This window comes from Gymnoscopelus microlampas (assembly GCF_963454915.1).
Source record: "Gymnoscopelus microlampas genome assembly, chromosome: 5".
Classification (NCBI taxonomy): domain Eukaryota; kingdom Metazoa; phylum Chordata; class Actinopteri; order Myctophiformes; family Myctophidae; genus Gymnoscopelus; species Gymnoscopelus microlampas.
The window spans coordinates 19387768-19398355 of record NC_139942.1 but is presented as its reverse complement, the minus strand read 5'-3'; the positions used below and the strand labels follow the sequence as shown (position 1 = coordinate 19398355).

The 10588-nt window shown below is 44.0% G+C and overlaps 1 protein-coding gene across 1 annotated transcript; it reads left to right on the top strand.

Moving 5' to 3' along the window:
* Positions 1–674: 674 nt before the first annotated feature.
* LOC311046474 (Krueppel-like factor 6) lies at positions 675–10073 on the top strand. The gene is made up of 4 exons (XM_084058812.1): positions 675–1032; positions 4577–5243; positions 6396–6519; positions 7142–10073. The coding sequence occupies exons 1-4, from the start codon at positions 931–933 to the stop codon at positions 7191–7193; spliced, it is 945 nt and encodes a 314-aa protein (XP_083914938.1). The 5' UTR covers positions 675–930; the 3' UTR covers positions 7194–10073.
* The last annotated feature ends 515 nt before the right edge of the window (positions 10074–10588 follow it).

The window sequence follows — 10588 nt, the reverse complement described above, 5'->3', positions numbered from 1 at the left end:
AGATACAGATACAGCTTATTAAACGAGTTTCATTAGATCGATCGCAGGCGCTCATTTCTTTCTGTAACAGAGGAGGAAGTCCATCACATTGTGTAGTCTATTCATAGACCAGAAATTCGTCCAAAATATTTCACCACAGCTAGTTGCTGACGCTCCGAAGTGTGCCTTGACCAAACTGCTGTTTAGGTGGAAAACAAGACGCCAACCGTCCCTAACCATCATCACATGCAAAGTATAAGCCCCTGGAGGAGGGAAAAAAGATATGTCAATTGGTCTATATGAAACAAAATCGTGTGCTCTAAGGGGGGTAATCAATGCTGTATCTATTTTGGAGATGTTCGTGCGCATATCTGCACATTCGCCAGCTGTAACCAATACTGCTGCTCGGAGAGAGAACTTGGAACTACACAGAAGTATTCCACCGAAATATGACTTCCTCACACAGAGCGCTCCGAGAGGGGGACGCTTTATATAGCTCTCTAAAAATAGTGTTCGAGCGACGCTCCAATCACAGCGCGCAGGACGGAACATGCCGCGCGGCGCATTGGCCGCGGCGTGCCCGGTGGGCGGGGCGGCGGGTCCCGACGAGCCGGTTGGTCGACGCGGTCGCGCCGTCACGCGATCACGTGGGGGGAGTTTGTCAGTGATTTTGAATCGGGGGAAGTTTACAGTTGCAGACTTTCAGCGACTTCAGTGTTTGGAGTCACAACGAGCAGAAGCCAGCCCCCCTCCCGTTACGTGTGTGTGTGCGTGCATGTATGCGATCCTGGCTGATCCGTGGACGACCGATCTACCCTGGGAAGACTCTCTGCTCTGACGTTAATATCATATACATGCACAAAATAAACCGAAGAGTCAAGTTTCTTTCCAGACGCAAGAGGGACAAGCTTTGAATTGGGCTCTTACTCACACACTGCGTCCAGCAGTGAGATGGATGTCATTCCTATGTGCAGCATCTTCCAGGAGCTCCAGATCGTACATGACACCGGATACTTTTCTGCGTTACCGTCCCTGGAAGAGTATTGGCAGCAGGTAGCTATCATTTTACCCACCCGCTCCCCCCCAAGTGTTGCCATGTCGGCTTATTATAAGCAACTTTGGGCTTCTTTTTGCTTGTAAAAATTGGTGGTTGCGTTTTTTTGGGCTTGTTTCTAAAGTGTATTTATTTTGGGCTTGCGGTGTAATGTTGTTCAAACCAGTGGGTTCTCAAGCATTTTCATGTCAAGGACCCCCCAAATTAATGTATTGTGCCCACCCCCCCCATACAATAATTGTGTTGTTAAAATGTTTTTAAAATATTCCATATTTTTCACATTTTCTCCAAGATTATTTTTTTAAATAGCAGATCTACAAGCTCACAACGCGTTGCACCGTGACACGTTGTGAGCTTGTAGATCGGCTATTTTCAATTAGCCGACGCATATCGGTTTAAAGGGCTCATCGTGCAGACTAGTCGCTTCTTTTGGGCTTGTTTTCATAGACCTGGTTGCTTGTTTCTTTCACAAAACATGGCAACACTGCTCCTGCGTTATAAATACCCAACGGAGATATCGCATTTATAGCCTACTGGAGTCGGAATTTGAAGATCGCAAAATATCCAGACATTTCTGAAAACTTGCACGGCAATGACAGCTGCTTGGGAAGCATTGCAAATGAATGGCAAAGTTGTTTGCCTAATCCATGATTGGAATTGATGGATTGCATTGATTGCATATTTTTATTAGACAGAAATGCAAACAGCACGAGTACATAGTCATTCACTTTAGTCTAAGGATCTCACAAAAAAAGTCCAGTGGACTTGTTTCCATTGAGGTCCTATATTAAATTCATCAACATAGCTTATAAAAATACAATATCGTCTCAATGACAGATTGGTCCTCCAAAATCGCTCATTACGCACCGTGTGAGGTTTTAAATGGTCGTGTTTTGCGAGTTAAAACGTGGTTTGAAAAGCTTTTCCTCTGACGTTTTCAGCTGTCAGGGACATGTTTTGGTTAAAGGAAGCCAGGGCTGTGTTTGTTGCTGGTTTTGCGTTTGAATGAGTTAACGTGCGTGTTCTTGCTCGTCTGTGCGCGTCTCTCCTCGTCCCCCCCCCCCCCCCCCCCCCTTTCTGTCTCACTCTCGCACACACACGGCTAGTGACAGACACTACAGAGAGAGAGAGAGACAGACAGACGCACTCACACTGTGTGTGTGTGTGTGTGTGTGTGTGTGTGTGTGTGTGTGTGTGTGTGTGTGTGTGTGTGTGTGTGTGTGTGTGTGTGTGTGTGTGTGTTGCCAGGTTCCGCGAGAGAAACAAGCAACCAGGTCACAACGCGTGGTGATGCGTTGTGAGCTTGTAGATCTGCTAATTTTTTTTTAATTTTTAGAAAATTTTAAGAAAATGCGAAAAAAATTGAATATTTTTGAAACATTTTAACAACTCAAATCTTGTATGGGGTTCCCTGGCATAAAATATTTTCAGATGGGGGTCTGCAGACAAATTCATTTTAATTTGGGGGTCCTTGACATGAAAATGTAAGAACCACTGGTTGAAACTACATTAGGAAACAAGCTCAAAATAAGCAACTATACTTTAGAAACAAGCCCAAAAAAACGCAACCCGCAACTACCAATATTTACAAGCAACTTTAGAGAAAAACAAGCCCACAGTTGCTTATAATAAGCGGACATGGCAACACTAGTGTGTGTGTGTGTGTGTGTGTGTGTGTGTGTGTGTGTGTGTGTGTGTGTGTGTGTGTGTGTGTGTGTGTGTGTGTGTGTGTGTGTGTGTGTGTGTGTGTGTGTGTGTGTGTGTGTGTGTGTGTGTGTGTGTGTGTGAGAGGGAGAGAATGAGACTGACAGACTGATTTTTTTCCAAATTGGCTTGACTTGTGCCTTGTAAAGCGGCCATGGATGGATGACAGCTATAACAGTGAAGATTCTTTTTTATATACACTGAAACAAAACGTTGCTTGTGTTGTTTGGTCTGAAATCAAATTAAATGAATTGGCAACAGCCACCACCCCCCCCCTCCCCCAGTTCACCCTCAGCAGCAGGCATTTAAACCTCGCCAAGGATGCGTTCTGTTCAACGCCAGTGACAAATTACATTTGCCGTGGGCACATATTCTCCAATAGGCTACAACAACTTTTTGAAATTCCTCAGTGATTTTTTTTTCTTCTTTTGTACAGAATTACATTCCACTATAGGCTGGGGTTCATTACATCATTTTTATTCTTACTACAACAGAGTATGTTCAGCACACAGTGACAGTACCTTTTGATTCACCTTATTAGGCTGTCTCATCAGTGTATTGGTGGCCATAACTTTTCACAGATGACTGTGGTGAGGAAGTCCTCTCATTCCACCCCCCCCCCTTTCTTAAAAAAAGAAAGAAAAAAAAGCAAGCCCACAAATTCTCTGTGGCTCGTGAAGTATTCATGTCAAGCTTTTTATGGACCCGCATGAACCAGACCCCAAGTCCCCGGTGTGCTATGTTATTTCTAGCTTTGCCTCGCGAATGCATTATTAAATCCACATTATGTTGAATAATTGATAGATTTAAAAGATCTACAAGCACTTCCCTAAGCCACGAGAGGGAAGTAGTAGCTTTGTGGCATATGCAAATTTCATGACCTACCCACGCGTGCCGTGCACGCACAGTCGCACACAATTGTGCACTCGTCCAGACACTATACAAACCACGCGCACATCAGTTGGGTTCGATCGAGGAAAGAGCAGCACCCCTGAATGCTCTCGGAACGGAAATGTGGTGTGCCACTGCTTGTAATCTTCCTTCCCGCTCGACCTGGTCCCAGAGGGAACCCCACTCACTCACACTATTGCCTAATTCATACTCCGTCACATGGCGGTGTTGCTTAGCGAGAGCCAAGAGCTCTTTTTGCCAAGCGACACCGGCGCGTGATGGAGCATGAATTGAGCTTAACCCTCTCTCTTGCATAGGACATTGTGTATGTATGGTCTCTTGTTCCTGTAGGCAGAGAGAGAAAGGGAGGAAGCTGCAGTTCTGTGGTGTTACAACATTTTCCCTTGCTAGTGCTACCGCTGCAAAGCAGGCTATAAACAGAGAACAAACTTTAAAGAAGATTAGAATTTATGCATTTGCATCAAAAGGTTTTTCTGTATTTTATCTAGTTTACGTGTCATCAGGGGACGGGAGGGGAGATTGGAATTCTGTGCATTTCATTAAATATTTTTTCTTTATTTGATCTAGTTTACGTTTCATCAGGGGAGGGGAGGGGTGGGCAGAAGCATTTCCCATAGGTTTCCGGGTATGAGACATGACCATAAACTCAGTCCCATCTCTCTCTCTCTCATATTCATTTTGGAGTATATTCTCCACAGGAAAATGTAATGTGTTTTGCAGATCTCAGGCTCTACCTAGTACCCAAAGAATTACAAACTCATTCTCAACTATGTATATCTCCATGTGCTGCTTGCAACTGGAGAACACAAAGTTTTTTTTTTCTCCCGAAATGGTTCTCTTCTGGAAAAGGTGTCAATAGGTCAGATCTCAGGCTGTGTGTTCTGCATAAACTCATGACCTCTGCTGCTCTCTCTTCTTCCCCACCAGACTTGCTTGGAGCTGGAGAGATACCTCCAGAGCGAGCCGTACGTCTCAGCCACAGAGCTGAAGTTCGACGGTCAGGAGGACCTGTGGAGCAAGCTGATGCTCGCCTGCAGCGCCGGGGACGGAAAGCCGAGCGAGGCCGACCCCAAGGTGTCCCGTGTCATAAAAAAGGAGGTAGAGGAGGAGGATGAAGAAGAAGAGGAGGACAGTCATCGTCATCAGCGGCGGCGCCCTCTCCACCACCACCACCATCACCTGGACGCGGGTGGCTTCCACTCAGACGCCAGTAGCGAGGCGTCCGACAGCTCCGAGGAGCTCTCTCCGACCCTCGACTTCGCCTCCAACCCGCTGAGCGACCTCCTGGGCGGCGTGGGCATGGCAGTCGGCATGGAGGAGGAGCTTGGCTCGGCGGTGCTCATCGGCACCCCACCGTCCTCCCCCGAGGGCGGAAAGGACGCACCTTCAGTGGCCCAAACGTGGGGCAACGGGCTTCAGGCCACGCTAGGGAGCTCACCAGGGAAAATACGGACTGGGGGTGTGGTTGGCGGAGGGAGGGCCCTGGAAGCGTCGCCGGACGGCAGGAGGCGTGTGCATCGGTGCCACTTCAATGGCTGCCGCAAGGTGTACACCAAGAGCTCACACCTCAAGGCGCACCAGCGTACGCACACAGGTACGGCACAAACAGTAGACTAGCCTTTCACCACCTTTTAAAATGTAAAACGTCCAGGTCACAAGAGTGAAGATCCAGAAAGTTAAACACTGCCCCGACAGGTTATGAGTTCAGGTTGTTCTTTCAGAAAATGTCTGCTGAAAAAAGGGAATATTCTTTTCTTTTTTTAACAGTTGATGATTGAATCCCTGCAGTGGAAAGAGGGCAGGCTCCGGTTTTAATTTCTTATACAAAGTGCTGAAAACTCTCCCACATACTTTGAATAGTTTGTCAGGCTGAATGCCCTCAACTGTGACCCAATTCACACAGCAGGAACGTGACTTCATGCCAGAGGGAGGGGAGGGAGATAAAGGGAGTGAGGGAGAGGGAGAGAAAGAAAAAGGAGGATGGGCGTTCCTTTGAGGGCCAGCAAGACCCAAAGGATGAGAGTCCTGAAAACAAATCAACAGTTCTCAAATTTCACCATGGGAAAAAGAGAACTCACTTGTTTACATTTGTACAAACGAATAGACGATGGGAATCTGACATTTATAATCATTTGCAAGGGGCAGGCGGGGGTGTTCAAATGTGAGCTGCTTCCCCTGTCAACTCTGACCTCTGCCAGGCTGTTTACAGCTGTGCTGCACATTAGCAAAGGAAGCCACATTCCTAGCATTCCTTGCTAACCATGTTAGCTACACCGCAAATGGCATTACGGACCATTAGGAATAGTCCTACTTTTTTTCTCCTGGCAGCCTGCAAATTACATAAGAGCCAACTCTGGCTGCATATACAACTCCTTACAGCTGCATACCAGAGCTCTCATGCCCCTTAAGTCAAAGGTTGTTTTTCTTCTTGGTGTACAGTAGCAGACCCAAGCTGCTTAGCACCTGCTCAGACAGGATTTTTCCCTTGAATGTATTATGCCTCCACAGGATCAGAATTGAATTTGTAGGGCAATTCTAGTTTCCTGGAGAGTACAACAAACAATGACAGGGGACAGAGGGTAGAATGAAAGACACGTGACACAGGTTATGAGAAAAGCTCGAATCCATGACATTGAGTGGAAATCTGTGCCTATGTGGTAAGGGCATCATTGGTATTAACCACAAGGATGACATCTGACACCATATAACGGTATTAATCTTGTGACTTTTTATGTTCTCTCAACAGGTGAGAAGCCTTACAGGTGTTCTTGGGAGGGCTGCGAGTGGCGCTTTGCTCGAAGCGACGAACTCACCAGGCACTTCAGGAAACACACTGGAGCCAAGCCATTCAAATGTAGTCACTGTGACAGGTAGGGAACACTGTCACGTCTGAGGAGTTTAATCACTGTCTCCCTTAGAAAACGTCCAAAGGATCGGTCATTATCTACTAAGTATAAGGGAACCCTGTAAATGTGTGTAATAGCCAAGAGCTGAGTTAATCACTCACATTTTTCTTTTGAAAGGTTGAGTTGGGAACAATGCATCAGACAAGCCAAAGACAGCTAGCCTTTTCCAAACTTTAGATATATTTTTAGGGAAAAGAAATCTCAAATAAGAAGTATTACCTGCAGATAACTCTTCAGTATCACTAATGAAGTGTAGGTGCGAGGATAATAGCTTTTACAGGTTTTATATCATCTGTCATTTTGTGAGAGATGGTTCCTCATTTTTATAACACCAGATATCTCAGAATGAATGAAGCTCCTTAATTGGACTCTGCAGACTAGTCCTTCAACTTCAATAATAAATATCTGGTTTCAAATGTCATCTTTCGTCCTCTAGTAGTTCCTTCAATGTCCACTCGATTTCCTGTTCTAGCCACTCAACTCAAGTTGTCGCATTCACTCCGATATATTCAGCTTTATCACTTTACCACTGTTCTCACGGAAACCAATCTTTAACCCTCTCTTGTTTCTGTTTTTCCTCGACCAGGTGTTTCTCCCGTTCAGACCACCTGGCACTGCACATGAAGAGGCACATCTAAGATGGCCACCACCGTGCGTTTCCGGAATTCTGAGGGGATGATGCTGGTGTCCTGGTTGGTAATGTCCCCTGACCTGTGAGATGGAAGTGGGGAGGGAGGAGAGAGAGAGGTCCAGAGGTTGTCCTGACAGATACCAGGGTTTGGGGCACCGCCGTGTTCCAGTCAAGTCCGTGAAAAAAAAAAGAGCAGGCAATTAATTTTTTGCACCATACTTAGTGCCTCCAACACCTTGCTGTGGAGATTATTCTTGAAAGCTCAGCGTTTAACGAAGGGGGAGTTGAGAAACGAAGAAATACATGAAAACTGGAAAGATCAATGGATGGAAAGAGAGAGAAACAGACTTCCCTTCTCGTATGGTGTTTGATGCTTTTTCTTCTGGAGGATGAAGTGGGACTCGCACCCTTGGCTCTCCCTCCAATGACCAGTTTGTTTGCCTGTGCGCATGAGGACTTTTCTGAGTGCCTGCGACTGGATCCTTGTTGCTGGCATACTGGGCGCGATGGAGCTTGCATTGTGGAATGGCGAATGAATGGTGGTGTGACAGGGGGTCGGGTGGGATTTGTACTGTCTCGGTGGGAATGAATGCAAGTTAAAAAAAAAAAAAAAAGTAAAAAAAAACACGGTTTTGTCTGTGCTGTTTTGTGGCGCCTTGAGTCTAGTGGATGGGGTGGGGGAGGGACGGGCGGGCGGTTCAAGGTGGTTGGTGGAGCGGCTTGTCAGATTTGTTAATGAGAGAGCACCTCCTTTCTGCCCGGAGGTGTAACTGCAACTCCTTGTTTAAAGTGCAGGGGAAGTTGTAATGTTTAGTGCAGCTATTAAATGTGCAATGTATTACGTAGCCTGTCTCAAAAAGTACATGCTATAAAAGCTAATTTTGTTGTCCATTGTGTAAGCTCTGTATCTTAAAAGAAGACAAAAAAGGAGGTTGTACACAAACAGTTATTGCCATTATAAGAGAAGTTGCATGGGATCTCGGGATCTGTTGCTCAGCTGTTTGCTTATAGGATGGCAAAAATCCCATTCGAGAGCAGCTACTTACATATTACTCAGTATCATAATATTGTACAAAAACACATTAGGCAGTCATTTTTGTTGTTGTTGTTTTTTTATGTTTTGTTTTTAATCGTTGAAATATTGGAGATACCACTATTGCTTGGCAACGGTCTTGATCATGGGGACTATGATTTCTTTATTTTTTCCCTCTCTTTATTCTCGCTTTCTTTTGTTCTCTAAATGCACTGTTGACCTTACTGATGCCTTATGTAAGTGGCCTTGTCCCATATAATAGATCTCTCTCTCTCTCTCTTACACACCACACACGGGGGCTGCAGATGCAGCAGTGCGTAATTGAATAGCTTTATTAAGGCTCTGATTCATAACCGACGCACCTTTGCCCTCTTGTCTCACAGCACTTTTCTCCAGGCTCCTGAATAATGGGAATAATACTAACAAATAAATTATATATATATATATATATATATATATATATATATAAAAACGCTTCACAAGGACTGCCATTTTTACATTTCCGCGCATCATTATTTAATAATATCACATTCACCATTGAGGCTACATTTATTTCTTCAAAATGACTTTGATCTGAGACAGAAAAGCAGAGCACTTGTGGGTGGGTGGGTGGGTGGTGGGTACAGTAGGTTGGTGACGAAACGATTAAAGCGAAACAATTCAATTTTTTGTAATGTTTTACTACTGTGTAGTACAGCACGGTAGGGATGCACTTCAAGACTGTCCAAAAGGTACAGAGGTTTGGACTATATTATGTTCTGACATGTGGTATGCCTGGCCCTAAAGTGAAGTCATGGCAAATTGAGACTTACTGCAAATAATACTGTAGTGGTCGGGGGGGAGGAGGTCATTCCTTGAACTGTCTGAGGTTAACGCAATTAAAAACGATGTGTCATTGTCACTTTGTCCAGTTTGGGACAGTACATCTGTAATGCTTTTCAATATGCTGTTAAGTTAATAACGACATATGCTGTGTGGTTTTATTGACATGTTGTGGTTGAAAAAGTAATCCAGCTGTGTGTCGTCTCAAATTAGGCTCTGTGTGTGTTAAAAATGACACAGCATTTTTAGTGTGCGGCCTGGATTGAGAGGTCATAAAACTATTCTGTTGACGTCTCGTGCTCACTGGTCAATAACAGCCTTGTCACAACCCTCACCTATTGTACAGTTTAATCTGGAATACATTAGAAGAATACACAAAGCCCCCTTCCCCCTTTTCCTTTTTACACTGAGAATTATTGAAAAATGCAAAGCTATGTAAATTGTAACTAAGAGAAATTTTGTATAGAAGCTTCTATTTTAAAGGGGTATGGGACCAAAAACTGAAAAATAACATGCAAAGTGCAGTTTATAAAGACAAAAGAATAAAGATAAGTGGCTGAAGAAAGTAGACACACTCCATTCTTATTCATGGTTGCATCCGCCTCAGTCTTTGTATTATGATTTCAATGGAAAATGCTAGAGCATAAAATAAGTTCAAGTGTCAATAGCTTTGATGGGTATACCTATAGCCTATATTGAAAAAGAAAATGAGGCAAGGTAATCATTTGGAGGAGTGAGGACACTTGAAATGTCAACTGATTGCATTATTTTTGCCCACTAAGTATTACATTTGCCAGTTTCCACATCACGCCTTTGTTTCTCTCGACTTTTCAAATATATTTGAAAAGGCCCCTTATCTTTAGTTGGAGAATCTTTATTGGATAAAAGAAAAACATTGAGATAAAATGAGGTTCTATTTTTGTTTGTTTTATGGCATAACAAGATTTTTTCATTTGAAATTGTTTTGTAAAATAGTTTCTGTATGAATGTATTTTTTATTGGAAAAGTCGATAAAAAAAATTATTGGAACTATCTTGTGTTTCTTTCTTTTTTTCATTTCTCTTTGTGCAATATGATGTCTCTGATACAAAGCTTTGAGAGTTCTAGGTAATTTAAGTTTAGATGTAATGCAAAAGGTCATGAATTCACCTTTGGTCCCAGTCAAACTAATGAAGGTCTCATTAATTCAGAACAAGCAGGTATGGAGGGGGAGGGGGGCTGTTTTGTTCTGCCTTTGGCAAGTAATACTTATTCTTTAATAACAGAGTGCCTGCAGTGCAGTTCGAATATTGATCTTAGCCTGCGAGCATCCAACAAGCGCTGAGTGCATCTGCGACTTGAAGTCACAACGCGTGCAGTACTCTAGCTGTAGGAAAGAGGTCACTGTACTGGAGAAACGGATGAAGATCAGTCATAGTCAGCATCAAGCTCTTACACATACACATACATCAGAACATGCTCACATATATATATCAGCTCAGGAGCATTAATTCATTAAACATAGTTTCTCTTACTCTCCAAAGTCAAAAGACCCACACCTATACTAG